This window comes from Aythya fuligula, chromosome W (assembly GCF_009819795.1).
Source record: "Aythya fuligula isolate bAytFul2 chromosome W, bAytFul2.pri, whole genome shotgun sequence".
NCBI lineage: Eukaryota > Metazoa > Chordata > Aves > Anseriformes > Anatidae > Aythya > Aythya fuligula.
The window spans coordinates 12,884,075-12,906,908 of NC_045594.1; the positions used below are offsets into that span (position 1 = coordinate 12,884,075).

Below are 22,834 nucleotides of genomic sequence, written 5' to 3' on the forward strand. Positions count from 1 at the left end.
CAGGGCCCGAGGGCTCCCTTCTCTTGGGGCCGGCTGCAGGCAGTGCAGCTGGGGATGCAGGCAGGGGTGCCCAGGGCTGTGGTGCAGAGCCTGTGGTCCCTGCTGTGCCCCAGGGGCTGTGTGCCGGGGCAGGGCCTCTGTCGCTTGCCAGGCTCAGCACTCAGCCTGCACGGGGAGCTGCCCAGGGGCTGCAGGGAGAAGCTGTGGGTGGAAGGAGCCCCCCCGGCATGGCAGGGCACGGCAGGCCAGGGTCCTGCTGCTGCCCAGAGCCTGCTGCCTGGGGCAGGCTGCTCACAGCCCCACACCTCCCCAGGGCACTGCACAGCAAAACTGCAAGGCAAGACCTACCTGAAGGCAGTGCACTTTTCTCTGCTTTCATTTTCCCACCTGTGTGGTGATTCAGAGGGATAGTAATGGAGTAGTAGTACTAAAGACTAAGGCTCCTTGATCATTGCTGTAGATATAAGGCACCTCACACACCTCAGTGTACAGACAGAACCAACATTACCTTTGTTTATTCTTAGGGAATTATTTGACCTTCTCATGACCTGCAAACAGGGGAGATGTCCCTGGCTAGCAGACTTCTCAGATCACTCCAGGTTTCCTTCTAAGGGTTGCTGCAGACCAGGACTGACTGCCTAAGAGCGCACAGAAGATCCCCACACTTATTGTGGCACCCTCAGAGCAACAACCAGACATAAGCTAAGGAGCTGCAGAAAGCTCTTCCTGAAAAGAAAGCGGCACAGATTATTGTGTGGTAAGGTGTTCTATGAGACTTGCAGTGGGTTTTGGTCAGAGAAGTAATTTAGTTATACACTGTCACTTTTTTCTTTTGGACAGGCTCCCTTGCTCAGAGGCGATAAATGTGTAATGGCAGCTCCACCACTGAGTTCCTCCTGCTGGCATTCACAGACACACGTGAGCTGCAGCTCCTGACTTTCGGGCTCTTCCTGGGCATCTACCTGGCTGTCCACCTGGGCAACGGCCTCATCCTCACAGCCATAACCTGCGACCACCGCCTCCACACCCCCATGTACTTCTTCCTCCTCAACCTCGCCCTCCTTGACCTTGGCCTCATCTCCACCACTCTCCCCAAAGCCATGGCCAATTTGCTCTGGAACATGAGGACCATTTCCTATGCAGGATGTGCTGCACAGGTCTTTCTGTTAGTCTTTTTGTTTTCAGCAGAATTTTCCCTTCTCACTGTCATGGCCTATGACTGCTACGTTGCCATCTGCAAGCCCCTGCACTACGGGAGCCTCCTGGGCAGCAGAGCTTGTGCCCAGATGGCAGCAGCTGCCTGGAGCAGTGGCTTTCTCAATGCTGTACTGCACACTGCCAATGTATTTTCTTTACCTCTCAGCCATGGCAATGCCCTGGACCAATTTTTCTGTCAGATCCCCCAGATCATCAGGCTCTCCTGCTCAGAATCTTACCTATGGGAAATTCAAATTACTATGGCTAGTTTTTTGTTACTGAGTTGGTGTTTTGTTTTGATTATTCTGTCCTATGTGCAGATCTTCAGGATTGTGCTGAGGATGCCCTCACAGCAAGGACGACACAAAGCCTTCTCCACATGCATCCCTCACTTGACTGTGGTCTCTCTGAATTTCAGCACAGCCATGTTTTCCCACCTGAAATCCCCCTTCATCTCATTCCATACCCTGGACCTTGTGGTGGCAGTTCTGTACTTGCTGGTGCCTCCAGCAGTGAACCCCCTCATCTACAGCCTGAGGAACCAGGAACTTAAGAATGCTGTGTGGAAACTGAAGACCAACTGTATTTCACAAGCAATAAGCTGCCTGCCCTGTTCTGCAAATCACTCTTAAAGGTATGCGTAATAAACAAAGCCTGTCTTATGTTCTTGTGCTGATTATTTTCCCCTCAGTTTTATTACAAAAGTTGTCCAGAAAGAAATATAATTCTGCATTTTATTGTGCCTTTTATCCAATTAGTTTTTTTTTTGCTGCTCCTGTGGCTTGGTTCCAGTGCTGCTGTGGGGCTGTGCTGGGACTGCAGGCATGGACAGGCAGTGGGCACGGCAGTGACACACCTGGCCTACAGAGAATCATCTCTCTCCTAAAATGGCTGTGCCTGAAGGCTCACTTCTGCGGTCAGAGCTGCTTTCAGATCCGAACGTGCCCAAGGAAGAGAGTCCAAAGAGGCTCCTCACTCCGCCAGGCTGGGCACCTCTGAGCACCCCATGGCCACAGTTGTGGGAGGCAGTCTGTGATAGGGCCCCCACCAACTGGCTCTGCCCCCCAGCCTCTCCAGCATGGCCCTGCATAGTGCCCCCGTGCCCCAGGCACCACAGCCCCCTGGCTCTGCAGAGCAGCACCACCAGCTGGGGCTGTGGGGAGCATGGCCAGGGGCTGCAGCAGTGACTGGCCAGGCCAGCACAGACAGGCTCACCTGGGAGAGGCTCCCTGGGAGATGGGGTGGCTCAGGAGAAGAGCAGGGCCTGTCCATGTACAGGGGAGACACGGGAACAGGAAACATTTGCTGCTGCTGCTGCCAGCGGGCACATGGTATGCACAGGAACATGAGTGAGCACAAAGGCCATCAGCTATCCCTAGGGGTGTCATGAAAGCCAATGGGGCAGAGAGTGTCCCGAGGTCCCTTCATGCTGAGAGAAACAGCCACGGGGCATCTGCCTGAATAGCACAGAACAGTCCAGTTGGAAGGCACCTTCAGACACTGTCTAGTTCAAAGTGCAAGACCTGAATACAGCTCTGGGATTTGCTTCCTTGAAGCTCTGAGGCTCCTGTGTACCATGTCCTGCCCTGTCTCTGCTGTTCTGCAGGGCAGGGGACAGGGTGGTGACAGCAAAGGGATTCCTTTGGCTGTGGAAGACACAAGGAGTCAAGGGAGAGGACAGGGCAGCAAAGGCAGCACGAGCAGTGGTTTTGGCGCATGGCCATGTTTGTGCCAGGAGCCTAAGTGGGCAGAAGCTGGCAGGAGGCAAGGGGAGGCCAGGAAGCACCTCCCCAGACCACTCCTGCCAGCAGAGACAAGGCCGTGGCCAAGGGGAGGGGAGGGGGCTGGAAGGGCGGTGGTGAGGTCCCTGCCGCTGTACGGCCTGGCTGTCCCACAGGAGATGTGCTGGCCAGCAGGCCTTGTGAGGTCACCCAGCACCTCACAGAGCACCCCAAGGCAGCAGGGATGGCACTGGAGAGGTGAGTGGCAGAGCCCAGCCAGGAGCTGGCTGGAGGTCCCCTCTGCTGCAGCCGCCTGACGGAGCGTGGCAGGAGGAGGGCAGGCAGGGCTTGTGGCAAACACACTCACGGTTGCCTTGCCACAGGCTGTTGCAGAGCTCGGGGCATGGCCACCGCAGCCTCAGCCCCTCACAAGGCACCGCAGCTGCTGGGACAAAAGCTACTCAGCCTCCCCAGCAGCCCCTGTCCAGGGTCAGCCACGGCACCAGGAAATGGAGGTCTGTGAGATGCCGGCACCCCTGCTGCCAGGTCCAACAGAGCCCTAGCACAGAGCGCCTGTGCCCCTCTGGGCCAGTCCCTCTGCCCAGGCCAGAGCAAGAGGTACTCAGTACTTGAGGGGTGGCCTCACCAGAGCAGAGTACAGGGGGACAAGCCTTCACCTGGTCCTTCTGGTTACACTGCTGCTGAAAATAGCCAGAATGCCATTGGCCTTCTTGGCCACCTGGGCACACTTCTGGCTCATGTTCAGGTAAGTGTTGACCAACACCCCTAGATCCCTTCCCTCTGCGCAGACTGTAGTGCTGCATGGGTTTTAGGGCCGGTACATTTCAATATTTTTATAAACGATCTGGATGTAGGAATAGAAGGTATTTTGAGCAAGTTTGCTGATGACACCAAACTTGGAGGAGTTGTGGACTCGAATGAGGGTGGAAAGGCCTTGCAGAGGGATCTGGATAGGTTGGAGAGCTGGGCAATCACCAACCACATGAAGTTCAATAAGAGCAAGTGCCGGGTCCTGCACCTGGGACGGGGTAACCCTGGCTGCACTGTACAGACTGGGCGATGAGACGCTGGAGAGCAGCCTAGAAGAGAGGGATCTGGGGGTCGTGGTAGACAGCAAGTTGAATATGAGCCAGCAGTGTGCCCTGGCAGCCAGGAGGGCCAATCGTGTCCTGGGGTGCATCAAGCACGGCATCGCTAGTAGGTCAAGGGAGGTGATTGTCCCGCTCTACTCTGCGCTGGTGCGGCCTCACCTCGAGTACTGTGTGCAGTTCTGGGCACCACAGTATAAAAAGGACATGAAACTGTTGGAGAGTGTCCAGAGGAGGGCTACGAAGATGGTGAAAGGCCTGGAGGGGAAGACGTACGAAGAACGGCTGAGGTCACTGGGCCTGTTAAGCCTGGAGAAGAGGAGGATGAGGGGAGACCTCATCACAGTCTACAACTTCCTCGTAAGGGGGTGTCGAGAGGCAGGAGACCTTTTCTCCATTAACACCAGTGACAGGACCCGTGGGAACGGGGTTAAGCTGAGGCAGGGGAAATTTAGGCTGGACAGTCAGGAGGGGGTTCTTCACAGAGAGGGTGGTTGCACACTGGAACAGGCTCCCCAGGGAAGTGGTCACTGCACCGAGCCTGTCTGAATTTAAGAAGAGATTGGACTGTGCACTTAGGCACATGGTCTGAACTTTTGGGTAGACCTGTGCGGTGTCAAGAGTTGGACTTGATGATCCTTAAGGGTCCCTTCCAACTCAGGATATTCTATGATTCTATGATTCTATGATTCTATGAAAACAAAACAAAATCATCAGAACGACATTGTAATCTGCTTCAATCTCTTCCCATTCCCTCTGGAGCTGGCGTAGCAGCCCCAGCACACAGGAGGGGCTTAGGACTGCGAGTCCAGCTGCTACATGGAGTTTGGGTGGGGGCTGCTGCTTCTCTGGGGCCATGGCCATGGCCAGCAGCAGGACGTGGCCTTGTCACTGCTGCTCTCTTCTGGCTTCCAGTGTGTTCTCTTGTGCTCTTTTATTCGGATAAGCCATCAGATCTCATAGGCCTTGGTGACAGTCCTGTTCTCTCTGCAGTGGCATCCCTGTGGCTACAGGCAGCAGCAGGCACTGTGCAGCCCCGGGTCACAGCTGCCTCCCTGCTAGCACCACAGTAGCAGGAGGGTCTTGCTCAGGGCAAACCCAGAACCCTGCACACCTCTTCCAAATGTGCTATCAGGAACACAGTCAAGGGGTTGCTCCCTGCTCTTTGGTTTTCTGGGGTTCTAGTGCTGGGTTTTTCACCTGGGGCTCAACAACCTCAAGCAGAGCTACAGGCTGGGAGATGAGTGGTTGGAGAGCTACCTGGCAGAGAAGGACGTGGGAGTACTGGTTGATAGTCGGCTGGATATGAGCCAGCAGTGTGCTCAGGTGGCCAAGAAGGCCAACGGCATCCAGGCTTGCATAAGAAACATTGTGGCCAGCAGGTCCAGGGAAGTGATTGTCCCCCTGTACTCAGCTCAGGTACTGAGAGGAGAGTGATGTAACCACTTGAGAAGCTAAAGTCAGAAGGAAAACTTGAAGTGACTTGGAGTATTAATGGGCCCCACTGAGAGCTGTTACTAACAAAGCCTCCCCAGGGCCTTGTTAGGGCAGATAATTGGAGGCCATGGTTACAGACAGGCAAAGCACTGTGCTGAGAAAGGTCTTGGTTGGTTTCAGTGAAGAAGAGCCAAGGCCTGACCACAGCCACTGGGAGAGGAGATCCTGCAACCCCCTCTCTGGCTCAGGGCTAGTCTTGGGGTCTGTGGGATATGGTGGGTACTGTGATGCTACTAGAAGAACTTCATTTTGACACCTCCGCAGCCCTGCACAGTGTTGCAAGGAAGCAATGCCAACAGTCAGCATGCCAAGCAGGTGCCTTCTGCTGGCCTAGCAGGGCAAAGCCAGATGTCAGCCCAAAAGTGCAGATCCCAGGGAGAAGTCAAGGCTGACCTGCCACCTCCAGACACAAGTGACCTCACAGTCCCTTTCTGTGACACGTTTCTGCTGCTGCCCTATCAAGTGCAGAGACAGAAGTGACCTCACAGTCCCTGCCACAGTCACATTCCTGCTGCTGGGGCAGGAGATGCTGAGGCAGAGCTGAGCTCCTCAGAGCATTCCCACCCATCTCCTCCTTGTGGCCCACAAGCTGATCAGATCAGGGTAAGCAAGAGAGTAAAGGTAAGGGAAAGGGGCTACAGGCTGTGTTTTGGCTTGAAGGGATACTTTGAGGTCAGGCATAAGAACAGTGGATTCCTGTCCGGGTGTAGAGTAGCATTGACGTTTGGGGATTAATATCACTTGTTAAAATAAGGGAAAGGCTTTACATGACTGTTTGAAGTCAGTGTTACAGCAGAATCAACATTGCCTGAATGTTCTAACCTCACAGAAATCATTAATTTCTGCTGGCTAAGCTCCTTTTCCCTCCCTCAAATCTCACATCTCTCCTGGCCAGGCTTCTCCTGACTTCCCCGTATCAGTCATCTTCCTAGGGGCAGCTTTCTGATGGCTTTCATGATCTCAGAGTATCTGTCTCATATGTTTTGGCTACTCCTTTCTTGAGACTGACATGGCACCTAAGTCAGGATTGTGAAGAACACAAAGGCTGTAGGTGAACCTTGCACAATGTTCCCAGCAGCTCTTGTACCACCCCAAAATTTTGTTTCCTGCCTCCAACTTTTAGATATGGAATGGCTTCTGTGCACCCAGGCTATCTTTTTCCAAACCCTCATGCATGGTTCAGTTTGCCCCAAGCATCTTGGAGGCAGTGGCCCGCTCTGTGTCGAAAACTGAAAGCAGTCCTAAAGGATGACTTCAGGCAAAAGCTGACACCTCTGACATGACAACCCCTATCCAAGACCTCTTCCTCTATGGGGCCTACCAGGTACTTAGAAAGAGCCGATCTCAGAAACTACATGCACAGCAAGTGCCTTCTGCTGCCCTACCATGGACACTGGCAGATGTGAGCCTAAAGGCACAGATCCCAGCCAGGAGTCAAGGGTGACCTGTCAGCTACTTCAGAAAGAGCTCAACTCACAGGCCATTTAACAGCCATTAGCTTCCTGCTGGACTTAGTGTTTCTGAGGCACCACTGAGCTTATAATGCCACACCTACAAAACACCCCCTTTTTGGGCCAGGAGCTGCCCAGGTGGAAATGATCTGTTGGTGATCCTCCAAGCTCATGGCACACCTGCTGGGCTCCCAGCCTCTCTGATGCACAGGAGCCAGTTCCGTGCCAGTCCTGGGAGGTGCTAGGGCAGGAAGGACCTTGCAGGCAATGTTCCAGCCCCATGCCTGTTGGCGGTCTCTCAGCTCCTTGTGCACAGTGGAGATCACACTCAAGTCCAGAAGCCTGAAGCCAGCCTAGATACTCGCCCTCCCCAGCCCCCGCCCCAGCCCCAGCCTCAGCTGGCAGTGCTGCTCTGCAGAGCGAGGGGGCTGTGGTGCCTGGTCACGGGGACACTCTGCAGGGCCATGCTGGGCAGGCTGGGAGGCAGACCCAGCTCATGAGGTCACTGCCATTGCCCCAGGGCTGCAAGGAATCACTCGCCAGGTTCCTTTACTGAGGTTTTTGTGTGTTCTGGGGCTGCAGAGCTCTCCTCTGCCTGCTCACAGCAGACTGAGCACTTGAGCTCTGCTCAGTCCACCTTGGAGGAGATCCCCCTTTAGAAGGGAAGTGCTGCAGTGGAGGCCAGCTGTGCCACTGCCGTGCCCACTGCCTGTCCCTGCCTAAAGTCCCAGCACAGCCCCACAGCAGCACTGGCACCAAGTGAGAGGAGCAGCCGGGCCTGACCCCACCAGCAGGGCTCAGCAGGACAGGGCGGCAGTGGCAAGAGAGCAGCTCTGCATGCCCCAAGCGCTGGTGCTCCCTGGCCGTGCTGCTGGGATGGGACTCTTTTCCTCTGCACCTCTGCATACGGGCACTGCCCCTGCAGAGCCAGGCCTGGTCTCAGAGGAAGGACGTCAGACAAAAAAGGTAGTTAAATCTTAACTTCCTTAAGGTTAAATTCACAGAGAGCATGGCTTCACATGCACAGAGTCTATGAGCTATATTCAACAGGTACATCCATATCATCTTAATGGGTGTTCATTAGCTGAATTAATGTAATAAGAATATGCACAAACACAACCAGAAACAAAACAAAACAAAACAGTTATACTGGTATTAAGCCAATTATTTGCATTATAAGACATGTGCAGAAGCAGATCAAAAATTTCTTGTATCCAAGACACATCTAGTGATCTATATCCACAGGGCATGCTCGAGCTCCTGGCTCCTCATTCTACAGATGAGGATGTGCTCTGCTGGAGGGACCACTGAGTACAGAACTGCCACCACCAGGTCCAGAGATGGGGAGGAGATGGAGGAGGGCTTCAGGCAGGCAATGATGACAGGCCTGAGGGAGACAGACACCATGGTCAGGTGAGGGAGGCACGTGGAAAAGGCTTTGTGCCAGCTCTGATATAGAGGGGACAGGACTGTCACCTAGATCCTCAAGGTCTAATCCAAATACACTGCTCCTACCTGTGGCAGCTGAGCTCTTGGCCCTGAGCCCCTCCTGGATGCTGGGACTGCTCCCCCAGCTCCAGAGGAGATAGGAAGAGAAGGAAACTGAAACCAATGAATTTCCACTGAGTTCTTTCTTGTCTTTATCTATCAAGGAAGCCCGGTTCTGTATGTGCAATAGATGATGTGGTCAAACCTTACAAAAGATGTAACATTCTGAATGGTAAGAATGAGATTATTAAAAACAAAATGAAATATTGTTCAAATACTAACAAAGAAAACTAATGTAAAAAATTGTGTCATTTTCCCAAATACACTTTGATTTCTCTTGGGATTCTTATTAATGATAATGTTATGAAAACACTAGTAACGATAAAAATGATATGATATAATGTAAATCAAATTATTTGCATATTATTAAAAATACATTTTCTGAACACATCATGGATGCTTAAGAAGAATGTATGGAAACAGTTTCCTCACTGCGTCCTTGAGCTCCTGGTTCCTCATGCTGTAGATGAGGGGATTTAGGGCTGGAGGCACCACTGAGTACAGAAGTGCAACGACCAGGTCCAGGGATGGAGAGAAAATGGAGGGGGGCTTCAGGTAGGAAAATATGCCAGTGCTAATGAAGAGGGAGACCACAGCCAGGTGAGGGAGGCAAGTGGAAAAGGCTTTGTGCCGGCCCTGAGAAGAGGGCATCCTCAGCACTGCCCTGAAGATCTGCACATAGGACAACACAATGAAAACAAGACAACCAAATGCTAAAAAGATACTAAACAGAACTGCCCAAACTTCTCTGAGATAGGAATCTGAGCAGGAGAGCTTGAGGATGTGGGGGATTTCACAGAAGAACTGGTCCACAGCATTGCCTTGGCAGAGGGGCAGGGAAAATGTGTTGGCCGTGTGCAGGACAGCATTGAGAAAGCCACTGCCCCAGGCAGCTGCTGCCATCTGGGCACAAGCTCTGCTGCCCACGAGGCTCCCATAGTGCAGGGGCTTGCAGATGGCAACGTAGCGGTCATAGGCCATGATAGTAAGGTTATAATACTCTGCTGATATGAAGAAGAGAAAGAAAAAGACCTGTGCAGCACAGCCTTGATAGGAGATGGCCCTGGTGTCCCAGAGGGCATTGGCCATGGCTTTGGGCAGAGTGGTGGAGATGCAGCCCACGTCGAGGAGGGCGAGGTTGAGGAGGAAGAAGTACATGGGGGTGTGGAGGCGGTGGTGGCAGGCTACGGCGCTGAGGATGAGGCCGTTGCCCAGGAGGGCAGCCAGGTAGATGCCCAGGAAGAGCGCGAAGTGCAGGAGCTGCAGCTCACGCGTGTCTGCGAATGCCAGCAGGAGGAATTCAGTGATGGAGCTGACGTTGGGCATCTGCTTTTTTCTGGATGTGGTCCTGAACAAAGAAGAGGATGAGAATAATAAAATACAAGAAATGCATCAGAGGAAAATGAATTCAATTTCTCATTTAAAATCATCACTTTTATTGTGCACTTTCTGGCAGACATTTGGCAGATCCCTTTCATGCATCCTGATTCATTCTGCCTGACGGTGTCTGTTGGAACAGGGGGCTCTACTGTGGGCAGTGCAGGAATCAGTCCTGTCCTACAGCAAGAGGTGAAGAGGAACATGAGGAAATGTCAGTTTCTCTTCCATCCTGATCTCAAAGAGGTTTTCCCCGGTGTTGCTCCCAGTTCACCAAACTGCAAAGCAGAGTTGTGGAGGCTTTTTTTTTAATTTTATTTTAAATTTTTGTTTTTTGAGTTTTTTGTTTCAGCTGTCCCACCACTCCTGAGGAGTGTTTCCAAGTCACAAACCCTGGTTATTTCTGCTGGACTCAAAGGGAATCCTTGTAGATCATTATCAGAGAAAAAGAGACTGTCACTTTAGTGCACAGTGTTCTTCAGGGAGGACAGCCAGTCCGTCCATCAAGTATGGTCTCAGCTGCCCTGTGAGAGCTGCACGAAAGTTGTACTCACATGTTTGATTGAAAAGAACAAAGACACTGCTGAGAGCAGAGGAATCCAGGCTCAAAGTGCACATCTCCAGACCCCTCACCCTGTCCCCGTACTTCCCTTCCCCCAAGCACACCGAGGGCTCACCCCACAGGCATGTGAAACCCCCATCCCCAGCCAGCCTGCAAACAAGACCAGCAGCAGCACGGCCAGCTGGAGAAGCCAGGAGGAATGCCAGCGTGCTGCTGCCAGGGGAGGCAAGGCCAGGGAGGGACAGACGGACACTCAGCAGACCCTCCTGTGCTGCAGCTCTGCCTGCAGATGAGGCAGCTCCTGCTCATTGCAAATGATCTGTGCTCACCTCAAGCTGGCAGAGACCTCCCAAAAACAGGGATGTCTCCCAGCACTGGGCATCAGGGGGCTTGCAGCTCGTAAAGATCAGCTAGGATAAAACCTGAGAGGACCACAAAATGACGTTGGTGCAGTTTCTGTTCTGAGGTGTGCGTAGGAACTTTATAAACTTCATTGCTTACAAACTGATCTCTCACTGCAATTCTCTTGGAGTCTCAGTCTCCACTACAATACTGACAATCCATTACCATGAAACCTGCCTCCCCTCCACTGCAGGAATCTGCAAGCACAGGCTACAAAAAAAGTCTTGCCTTTCAGGTAGCCCCTGCCTTGGTCTTCCTCCTGAAATACCCAGTCATATTTCCCATTCTCTAAAGCGTTTTCTACTCCTTTCTGTGGAAATAGAGACAACGACCCAGGCAGATGCTATCAACCATCAGATGTGCCAGCTGTAGAAGACCCCTCTGGCAACCCCACCTGCAGTGCCCTGCTGCCACAGCCTAACAGTGTCAAGAGCCTGCAGATGTGTCCTGCCACACGCTGCCCTCTGTTGTTGCGCTCCTCAGTGCCTCCAAGCCCTCTCTCCTTCTCTCCTCTCTGTGTGCCAGCTGTGGTCAGAGCCCCCAGCCCTGCTGCGCTGTGCAGAGGAGCTGCTCCTGGGCACAGCTGTCTCTCTGCAGCGCTTGCCATGAGCTCTCTCTGTCCCACGAGCCCGGCCCAGCTCAGCAGCACAGCACCCGACCATGGCATCACTTGCTCTGTGCCCTTGGGCTCCCTCGAGGTGTCCCCAAGGCCTCAGGGCTGACAGCTCCCGAAAGCAGCAGGGTCTCTGCTGGGGTGTGGTGTCTGAAGCAGCCTGAAGTCATTACTGACTGTTCCTTGCTGATTTGGGGAGATACTGATTTTATGCTATTAAAATTTGATTGTCAAACATGAGTACAGATGATTCTCTTCCTTAACTCCTGTTGTGTTCCCACTGCATGGCAGGACACCTCAGCCATGACTGCCAGGGATCATTTCACCCCTCTGAACGTGTTCTAACAAAAGAGGGGGGACCGGAATGCTGTAAAGGGTTTCCATGAAGGGAATGCGACACTAAGACACCATTCATTCAGTTTCCCTAGCTGTCCATCTGGAAGATCCTCTACCTATACACAAATCTCCTCTTCATCTCTTGCATGACCAGCACGGTGACTGGGATGTGGAACACCCTCATCACTGTGCTGGTGCCTGCCAACAAACATCTGCAGATGCCCTTGGCCTTCTTCCTTGTAGAGAGTTGTCCTCCTTGCACAGCTCCAGCACCCGGTGCCAGATGCTGGCCATCTTCCTGGCTGGGGACAGCACCCCCTTTGCTCACAGAAGTGGCAGCACTCTGATTCACAGATGGAAGTCGAAATTCCTTTAAGTGGTATATTCTTTATTGCAGCGCTGGATGCACGGGGGATCTCTCCACCTATCATGCATACCCAAAGCAGAAAGCAGTCTTGAATTTATACAATCAATCTATCAATATTCTACAAGCGCCTATACATATTCTTTACCTATCCCCACCTTCCCTCGCTTCTCATGCTAATTAGCCTTTTGGCACCTTGCACCTGCATAGAGCCTCCCAAGAATTGTGGGCAGGGGTCTTCAGGATGTGGGCAGTGGTCTTTGGGAGGAAGACCCCGAGTCTTCCTCACAGTGTACTTTTCACCTTTGGTCAGGATTCTGCTGAATTGGCGTGTTTCCTAATTGCAAGAGATGGTTGTTGCTAATTCTTCCCTTTGTTGTATCTTTATAATGAATTCCAATGTCCAGTTTCGAGATTTATAGTCCTTACATTTGTTTCTCTGTCCATCTGCCATTTCCTTATCATGAGTTCCAGTGTCTTGTTTTGAGATATACAGTCCTTGTCTGGGGATTGTCCTTGCCTCCCCAATGCCTATTACCCTTGCCTCCCAAACGTCTGCTTAATCAACTCTCAGCTGCCCCTCCTGCATGATCACAGTGGTTCCTGCTGGGGGCATGTCCTATGATCAGCCCGGGGCTGTATGCCACTCCTGTTCTCTGCAAGGCTCAAGAATCGGAAGGCCTGACTCCAGAAGGCAGCTGTACCTGAACCAGGGGAATTTCTCTCATGTACACTAGTTATTTCTCCTCCTCCCAGCTACAGTTCTGTGGCCCCTGTGTCAATCACCCCTTGTGTGATTTTCCCCCATTGCTGGAGCTGTCCTGCAGTGCCATGGTGATACTATTGGTTTTGCTTTCATAATTTGCATTTGTATCCAATCTTCCTCTTCCTAATCATGCAGATGCTCACCTCACAGATCTTAACCAAGCTCCTTCCAAACCTTCATCATCCCCCTGGTCAATCCTCAGGTTGCTTAGTGGTGGTGTGTGATGGGTGAGAGAGGTGCTGGTGGAGGTGCTGACATTGTCATAAGACCTATCTCAAATACCTTGGAAAGGACAGATGGATCAAAGACTTTCCTCGGGACTTGGAAAAGGCAGATGTCAAATCCATCTTCTAGTAGAGGGGCAAGCAGAAGGATGATTAAGCCTAACCAAGGAGTAAAATGCCAGCCTTAGCCTTAGGCCCCAAACCAGACCTAAACTGAAGTCCTCAAAGCTTGCCCTTATTCTAAACCCTGAGCAGGATCCTTAAACACAACACCAAACAATTCCTTGAAGCCCTTGCCATTCCTGTAACACTGGAATATGACCTCTAATTCCTAAACATTAACCTGATCATCTAACCCTCATAGCCCTCCACCATGCACACAGCACATCTCAGCTTCAACCCCACTCCTACCCCTACCTTGTGTGGTTTTTATGCTTGGGGTAGGGCAGGGACTGTGAGGTCCTGCAGCAGTCCCATGGCATTGGAAGAGGCATGTGAGGTGACAGGTATGTGATCAGATCAGAGGCCACAAGGTGGAGCTGGCTGGGAATGCTGGGATGGGATCAGGTGTGCCTCAGGATGTGCTGGGCCTGCAGGAGGCACGTGGCTGTGAAGGAGGCTGGGAAGCCACTTCTATCTGTGGAGTTGACGGACCTACAGGAGGAATGTGGCAAAATAGGAACAGTATAAGGCAGAAGCATGCACATGGCATTGACGATGATGGTGAGGCACCTTCTGTTCTGGTCAGGTGAGAGACCACAGGAAGGCTGATGGCATGGGAGTCATGCTTGAGGTATAGTTTGTGAGACCATAGAATCAGAGCATGGCTCCTGTTGGAAGCAACCTTAAAGGTCATCTGGTTCTAAGTCCCTGGCCATGGACAGGGATGCCCCCTATGAGTTCAGGTTGCCCAGGGCCTCATCTAACCTGCTCTTGATCAGCTCCAGGGATGGGTGTGGTGGTTTTACCGTGCTGGGCAGCTAAACCCCACAACTGCTCTCTCACTCCCCCTCCTTTAGATGAGGAGGGGGAGAAGTAAAGCAAAGAACAACTCACGGGTTGAGATAAGGATAATTTAATTAAAGGGAAATAATTAGAATAATTAAATAAAGACTACCATGAACTAAACAATTTAACTAAGGGGAAATAAAAAGGGAAAGGGGAAAAGGGAGGGGAAAAGGAAAAATAAAAAGAAGGGAGGAAAAAAAACAAACAAAATAAATGAAGGCTGTATGGAATTGCAGAGGAAAGAAATTACTCTCTACTTCCCACAAATGAGCGATGATTGACCACGTCCTTGAAGCAAGGCCTCAACGCACGCAGCCGGTGTTCGAGAGGAGGACCGACGTTTTCCCAACGAGAGCCCACCCCTCCCCTCTTCTTCCTGTTTCCACCTTTTATAGCTGAGTGTGACACCACATGGTATGGAATATCCCTTTGATTGGTTTAGGTCAGCTGCCCTAGTGATGTTTCTCTCCTCACTTTTTTGCCCACCCCCTAGGAGGGTTAGAGAAAGGCCCAATGCTGTGCCACTGCTGCTCAGCAGTAGACACAACACTGGTGTGATAACACTGCTGTTCCAGCTACAAGTACAGAGTACGGCACTGTATGGGCTGCTGCCGGGAAAGTTAACATTCCAGCCAGACCCAGTACATGCTGGCAGCAGATGTGTCAGACCTCTAGACTCTACTTTTCCTCCCGATGAAGGTTTCCAAAGAAGACACCATAGAAAAATAGCAGAAGAAGAAAGATGCTCAAAACTGAAATGTAGCAAAATTCAGGATTTATAAACAGAAAATATTTTCATATGTTCCTTTTTGAAATCTTCTTCCTTAAGTACATCATGCAAGCTCTGCAATTAGCTGCACAAGCCGTGAAGACTTTCTAAAACTATGGAAGAGATGTCAGGAGTTTCTGCATTTTAATGAGGTCCATGGTGTATTTCGGCACTGATGCTATGGAGCTCAGGTACTATAGAAGAGAGTGATGTAACCGCTTGAGCAAGTAAAGTCAGGAGGAAAAGTTGAAGCGACTTGGAGTATGAATGGGCCCAACTGAGAGCTGTTACTAAGAAAGCCTCCTCAGGGATATGTTAGGGTAGATAATTAGAGGCCATGATTGCAGACTGGCAAAGTCCTGTGCTGAGAAAACTCTTGGTTGATTTTAGTGAAGCAGAAGAGCCAAGGCCTGACCCCAGCCACTGGGAGAGGAGATCCTGCATCCCCATGTCTGGCTCAAGGCTGTTCCTGGGATCTGTGGGATGGAGTGGGCAGTGGGATGCCATGAGAAGAACAGTGGTATGACACCTCTGAGCTGCTGCTCAGAGTTGAAAGAAATCAATGAAGCCTCATCAGAATTAATATAACATATCTCCCAACAAGCTCTAGCCAAGGGGACAAAAACCTCAGGGCTTTTGGGGCCTTCCCTTTTTACCAGCACCCTCTGCCTTCTCCTCTGCAGGCTTTCCTATGCTGTCCCACACTTTGCCCTATTTTCTTCAAATCTACAAACACCCATCTCTGTCCACAACCTTGCTCTCATCCTTTGTTTCACCCATGTCTCGCCAACTCTCACCAGGTACTCCTTGAAAGACAAAGCCCAGGTCTGATCAGACACAAGTCACCTCAGCAGCATCTTCCAAGCCAGGGGCCTGCTGCTGGCCTTGCAGCTTCTTGGCTACACACAGCCAAGCCTTGTGCCTCTTGCTGCCCAGTCATGGACTCAAGCAGAAGGGACAGGACAACCCATCTGGGGGCCTTCTTTCTGCCTGGGTCCTCCTGGGTCTGGAGGCAGAGGGGATCCCCCAGTCAGCATGCCAAGCAGGTGCCTTCTGCTGGCCTAGCAGGGCCACTGCCAGATGTCAGCCCAAAAGTGCAGCTCCCAGGTCTATGTCAAGGCTGACCTGCCACCTCCAGACAGAAATGACCTCACAGTCCCTTTGCGTGACACGTTCCTGCTGCTGCCCTATCATGTGCAGAGACAGAAGTGACCTCACAGTCCCTGCCACAGTCACATTGCTCCTGCTGGGGCAGGAGATGCTGAGGCAGAGCTGAGCCCTTCAGAGCACTCCCATCCATCTCCTCTTTGTGGCCCACAAGCTGATCAGACCCATGACCCCTCACATCCATCTTTGCATGCCATGTGACTGCAGAGTAACCTCACAGTTCTTGGCCTGCACTAAGGGCCACACCCAGTATGGTACCTAAAGGTAAGGGTTAGGAGAGGGGTTAAAGGTGAGGAAGTCAATGCACAGGAACAGGGGAATCAGCTGTTAGGTGCTCATGCATCAGGGGACTAGGGCTCACCTTTCTGGGTTTGAATTTAAAGAAAGATTTATTGGGAGGGATTGGTGTTCTGCTTTGCATATCAGGTCTGTGGTTAAAGTGCGGACAAGCTTAGTGATTTAGGGTTTGTTTAGTTTTTCCAATAATTCTAGGCCTAAATAGAGCATTTAAATCTAGCGTTAAGCGTAGGGATCAAGGTAAGCAAGAGAGTAAGGGTAAGGGAAAGAGGCTATGGACTGAGTTTTGGCTTCAGTGCACACTTAGATGTCAGGCATAGGAGTAGTTGATTCCTGTTTGGGTGTGGAGTAACATTTAAATTTAGGAATTATGTTTGCTCTTTGAAGCTGGGGAATAGCCTCATATAAGTGTTTTAAGTCACAGTTACAGCAGCTTCCGCATAGCCTGAACCAACTTACCTTTCAAAAAATCTTCAGTTTCTGCTGGATAATCCCTATTCCCTCCTCCAAATCTCACATTTCTCCTGACCAGGGCTTCTCCTGACCTCACTATATCCGTCATAATCTTAGGAGCATCTTTCTAGTGGCTTTCATGATCTCAGAGTATCCATCACACCTTTGTTGGCTACTCTATTCCTGAGAAAAGTGGCACTTAATACATTATGGAAAAGGACATAATAGTCCATCAGAACACCCTGCACAATGTGCCCAGCAGCTCTGCACTGCCACAAAAGTGTGGTTCCTGCCTACAAGTTTTCTTTCCAGAATGGCTCCTATGGCTCCAGGGTAACTTTTCCCAGGCACTCACTTCCCCAGGCCACACCACTCATGCATGCAGGCCCCACGTGTCTCTCCAACCCTCCCTTCTTCCCCTGCAGTAGTGGCACCTCAGCGCAGCAGGTTGGTGCATCTCCAGGCTCAGGGGTGTTTCCTGAGGGCCTGCCCCGTGTGGGGAGTGGTGGGGAGGAAGAGAGCAAGGTCATCTCCTGGGGCATGGCTGAGCACAGCCCAGACATCCCGCACCGCGGTTAGGCCCCTGCTCCCAGGCTGAGGCACACATGCAAGGTGGACACTTCTCCATCAGACCAGATTAACGCAGGACCCTTTAGCCCTGTCCCAGTCCCAAGATTTGGCTACTTCTCCACCCACAGACATACCCTGCTTTCCATTTGGGGACTCAGGCAGGACTTTAAGGATCTGCTAAAGCCATGGGTGTCCCTGTTTCTCACAGCCTTCTCACAAGTCTTTCTCCTGGCCCTCCCCACTGCCCAGCACTGCCTCTCAGGTGGCACTCAGTGACCCTTCAGAAGGGCCTTTGGGCTTCCTCAATTGTCCTGGTGCTTATTAGCACCTTCCTGGCTCCTTCCCGAGCTTAGAGGGAATCTTCTTGTCCGTCAGGGGCCCTGTACTGGCTGTGGCTGGGACAGAGTTACTCTATGCAAAGCAGCCCCTTGTGGTACAGTGTTTTGGTTGTGTGACCAGTGATGGTCACCCACAGTTGTGGTTGCTGTTTTTGAGCATTTCTTGCACAGCATCAGGGCATTTTGTGGCTCACAATTTGTGAGTTTTATTTGGTTTTGCTATTCTGTCCCCAGTTCCTCTAGAAGAAGAGAAAGCAGGTGGCCGATAGGTGTTTATCTGCTGGATGCATGGAGCAAGGGGGTGTCCGTGGTGCCAGGAGATGGAGGTCCGTGAAGCTGCAGGAGCCCTGCTCTCTTGCCTGGCAGATCCCCAGCACACAGTGCCTATGCCCCGTAGGGCCAGCCCCGCTCCTCAGGCCAGCACAAGAGGCCTGGCCCAGCCACAGAGCAGCCTGCCCCGAGCAGGGGCCTGCACAAAGAGCTTTCCCTTTGCCCTTTCCCCATCAGTGCAGGCCCAGCAATGCTGCCCTGCTCTTCCCCAGGGCCATCCCTGCTCCCAGGGAGCCTTGCCCAGGGCAGTGTGTCTGTGCTAGCCTGGCTGGCCATTGCTGCTTCCTTCTCCGTGCTCCCTGCAGGGCCCCAAGCTGGTGGTGCTGCTGTGAGAGCCAGGGGCTGTGGTGCCCTGGGACCCCCGCGGGTCTCCCCCCCTGCCCGTGTTGCTCAGGGTGGGCAGCAGACCTACATCCATGGGGATCTCTGCTGCTGAGCCTTTTCCATGTGCCCTGATGGCTCAGCAGCACAGGGCAGTGCTGGGCAGAGCCATGGGGTGTCTCTAAGGGCACAAAGGACAGGCGAGTGCTGCACCAGATCTTGCCCACGGCACTTCAAAATGCTTATCCTCAGTTACTCTGCAGTCTTATGGGCCTTTGCCTGCTGGCTCTTCACCACCTCTTGTGGCATTGCAGAGCCCTCCTTTAGCCCATGGACTCCTCAGATTCCCCTTTTCCTTTAACAGACCCTTCTTTGGATGGTCACACATTTTATGAGGTTCTAATCACTACCCACTGAGCACATTGTCCCTGCAGATCCCCTGCCATCTCCTGGAAGCTCCAGATTCCTCTCCAGGCTGCAATCTGCCATCTGCCCCACTGCAGGGGGTGCAGTCCCATGCAGATAAATTTAAGATCAGTTGTCATCTCCTTAGGCAAGTTCTGCCATAATGGAAGCTCTTGGTCCTGCCCTTGGTTCCTCAGGGACCACCCTGGAACTTTCAGCCTGTGTCCTTCACTCCATGAAGAACCCCCAGAGCAGGGAACAGCCCCTTGGTTTCTAGGCTCCTGGGTTTGCCTTCAGCAGCCGCTTTTGTTACTGTGGTGCTAGCAGGGAGGCAGCTGTGACCCAGGGCTGCACAGTGCCTGCTGCTGCCTGCAGCCACAGGGATGCCACTGTAGAGACAACAGGACTGTCACCAAGGTACATGAGATATCAGGGCTTACCCAGAAAAAAGGAAGCACAATGTGGAAGCCAAAAGAGAGCAGCCACATCCTGCTGCTGGCCATGGTCATGGCTCCAGGGAAGCAGCAGCCCCGACCCGAAGGCAGCAGAGAGGCAGAGCCCAGCGGGCAGTGAGGGGCAGCCCCGAGGGCCACCAGGGCTGCTCCTGCATGTGTCAGCTGGGCTCTTGGCCCTGAGCCCCTCCTGAATTGTGGCGGTGCTGAGACCAGCTGCAGAGGAGATGGGAAGAGAGAGGACCTGAGCGCAATGAACTTCTTATGACTTCCTTATTGGGTGTATTTATACAGGAAACTGCCATGTTTCCTGTAAATGAGTAACAACAAAATGATTAACAAGTAGGAGGATAAGAAATATATTATTTATATCAGAAACAATATCTTCTGAATATAATAAGAGACCAATATGAAGAAAAAAAAAAAATCAAAAGCCTTAGGCCCCAAACCAGGCCTAAACTGAAGTCCTCAAAGCTTGCCCTTATTCTTAACCCTGAGCAGGATCCTTAGGCACAACACCAAACAATTCCTTGAAGCCCTTGCCATTCCTTTAACCCTGGCATGTGACCTCTAATTCCTAAACATTAACCTGAACACCTAACTCCCAAAGCCCTCCACCATGCACACAGCACATCTCAGCCTCAACCCCACTCCTACCCCTACCTTGTATGGTTTATATGCTTGGGGTAGGGCAGGAACTGTGAGGTCCTGCAGCAGTCCAACGGCATTGGAAGAGGCATGTGAGGTGACAGGTATGTGATCAGATCACAGGCCACAAGGAGGAGCTAGACAGGAATGATGTGATGGGATCAGGTGTGCCTCAGGATCTGTTGGGCATGCAGTAGGCATGTAGATGTGAAGGAGGCTGTGAGGTCACTTCTGTCTCTGGAGGTGACAGACCTGCAGGAGTAATGTGGCACAGATAGGGACTGTAAAGGCCAGAAGCATGCAGTTGGCCTTCTGTTATACAAGCACAGAATGTACTGTCTCACTGTCGATCTCACAGTCTGTCATAAATAAAGATATTAAACAGTACCAGTCCCAGGACAGACCCCTGAGGTACAACACTTGTCACCAGCCTCCACTTGGACATAGAGCCATTGAGCACCATGCTCAGGGTGTGACCGTCAAGCTAACTCCTTATCCACTGAATGGTGCACCCATCAAATGTGTATCTCTCCAATTTAGAGACAAGGATGTCATGTGGGACAGTGTCAACGGTCTTACTGAAGTCCAAGTAGATGACAGAGGTCGGTCTTCTGTTGTTGTCTGATGTGATCACTCCAATGTAGAAAGCCAGCACACTGTTCAGGCATGATTTCCTCTTTCGTGAAGCCATTCTGGCTGTCTGAGATCTACTCTTTGTCTTGCATGTGCCTTGACATCGATTCCAGGAGGATCTTTTCCATGATCTTGCCAGGCACAGGGGTGAGGCTGACCATTCAGTAGTCCCATGGGTTCTCATTTCTACCCTTTTTAAAAATGGGAGTGATATTTCCCTTTTTCAAGTCACCAGGGACTTCACCCGACTGCCAGGACTCTTCAAATATGATGGAGAGAGGCTTGACAACTACATCAGCCAGCTCCCTCAGGACCCTGGGTTGCATGTCATCAAGCCCCATAGACTTGTACTTGTTGGGTTTCTTCAGGTGGTCTCAAACCTGCTCTTCACTTACAGCAGGTGGGAATTTGCAAGCCCAGCCACCAACTATGGGTTCAGGGAAACAAAAGACTTGGGAAGCCTGACTGGCAGGGAAGACTGAAGAAAAGAAGTTGTTGAGTCCCTCAGCCTTTTCCATGTCTGTCATTACCAGTTCACCCTTCTATCTTCACAGGGGGTACAATGTCCTTGGCCTTCCTTTTCTGAGCAAGGTACCTACAGAATCTCTTCCTGTTATTCTTTTCATCCCTTGCCAAGATCAGTTCCATCCATGCATTGCTTTCCTTTTCCCATCCCTCCACATCCAAAACTGAAACATGCTTGAGGGCTTGGGAAAAGTAACGCTGGATGCATAGAAGCCACTTGGGAAACAAAGCTTGTAGGTAGGAAGCACAGTTTTGTGGAGGTGCAGAGCTGATGGGCACATCGTGCAGGATGCGCCTAAAGACCTTTATACCCTTTTCCCTCCTGACTACAATGCCACTATCTTCTCAGGAATGGAGGAGCCAACAGAGGTGAGACAGATACACTGAGATGGTAAATGTCATCAGAAAGCTGATCCCAACAAGATATGGGGAGGTCAGGAGCAGCCTGAACAAGAGACATGTGAGATTTTGGGGTGGTAAGAGGAGCATGGCCAGCAGAAATTAATGATTCGGTAGAGGTAAGAGGGGTCATTTAAAGTAGATGCTACAGTAACACTGACTTAAAACAGTCATGTATTGCCCTTTCCTTATTTGAACCAGTAATTTCAATCTTTAAACCTAAATGTTACTCCACCACTCTGAGAGGAATCCACTACTCTAATGCCGGAACTCAAAGTATCCATTGAAGCAAAACTCAGCCCCTTTCCCTTACCTTTACTCTCCTCCTTACCATATTCCCTTCCCTTAACACTAGCATTAAAATGCACTGTTTAGCCCTAGAGAAGTTGTTGGCAGGCCTAAATAAAGGCCTATACCCTTATGACAGACCTGATAGCCACCGAAGAACACCAAAGGTTCCCATTAAACCTGTGTTTATCCTCTAACATAGAATGGTGAGCTCTAGTCCCTAAAGGACTAGAGAGAGGTCAACCCTACCTCAGGATGTCCTGACCCAGGAGGAGGAATGTGACTGTGAGGTCACTTCTGTCTCTGCACTTGATAGGGCAGCAGGAGAAACGTGTCACACAGAGGGACTGTGAGGTCACTAGTGTCTGGAGGTGTCAGGTCAGCCTTGACATAGACCTGGGATCTGCACTTTTGGGCTGACGTCCGGCAGTGGCCCTGCTAGGCCAGCACAAGGCACCTGCTTGGCATGCTGACTGGGGGATCCCCTCTGCCTCCAGACCCAGGGGGACCCAGGCAGAAAGAGACAACCCAGACATGGGTTGTCCTGTCCCTTCTGCTTGAGTCCCTGACTGCACAGCAGCAGGCACAAGGCTTGGCTGTATCTCCACAAGAAGCTGCAAGGCCAGCAGCAGGCCCCTGGCTTGGAAGCTGCTTCTGAGGTGACTTGTGTCTGCTTGGTTGAGAGGCTGCAAGGAGCCTGCTGGGTTGGGATGCCTACTTGACGAGTGGTTTCCACCCTTATTGAGCTTTTTTTGGCAGTACAAAAGAGCAGGAGAAAAAAACTGCCATGAAGCGTGCCCTGGAACTTCGGCACTGGCCATGAGGAGGAAGAAATATCCAGGGGAAAAAGCTGGTCTTGCTGATGGAGACTGAGGCAAAGAAAGCATTAAGTACCTCAGCCGTTACCTCCTTTCTTGTCACCAGCTTTCCCCCCACATCCAATAAAGGCTGATGATTCTCCCTAATCTTCCTTTATGTGAAGTATTTCTATAAGCAGTTTTTATTGTCTTTGACAGTAATATACAGATGGAGCTCCATCTGGGCTTTGGCCCTTCTAACTTTGA

At 51.6% G+C, this 22,834-nt stretch overlaps 1 protein-coding gene across 1 annotated transcript; it reads right to left on the bottom strand.

The window, feature by feature from the left end:
* Positions 1-702: 702 nt before the first annotated feature.
* Positions 703-9,849, bottom strand: LOC116501309 (olfactory receptor 14C36-like). The gene is made up of 4 exons (XM_032206828.1): positions 8,924-9,849; positions 8,224-8,362; positions 5,288-5,347; positions 703-726 (listed from the first exon to the last, which is right to left on the bottom strand). The coding sequence occupies exons 1-4, from the start codon at positions 9,847-9,849 to the stop codon at positions 703-705; spliced, it is 1,149 nt and encodes a 382-aa protein (XP_032062719.1).
* Between the last annotated feature and the right edge of the window lie 12,985 nt (positions 9,850-22,834).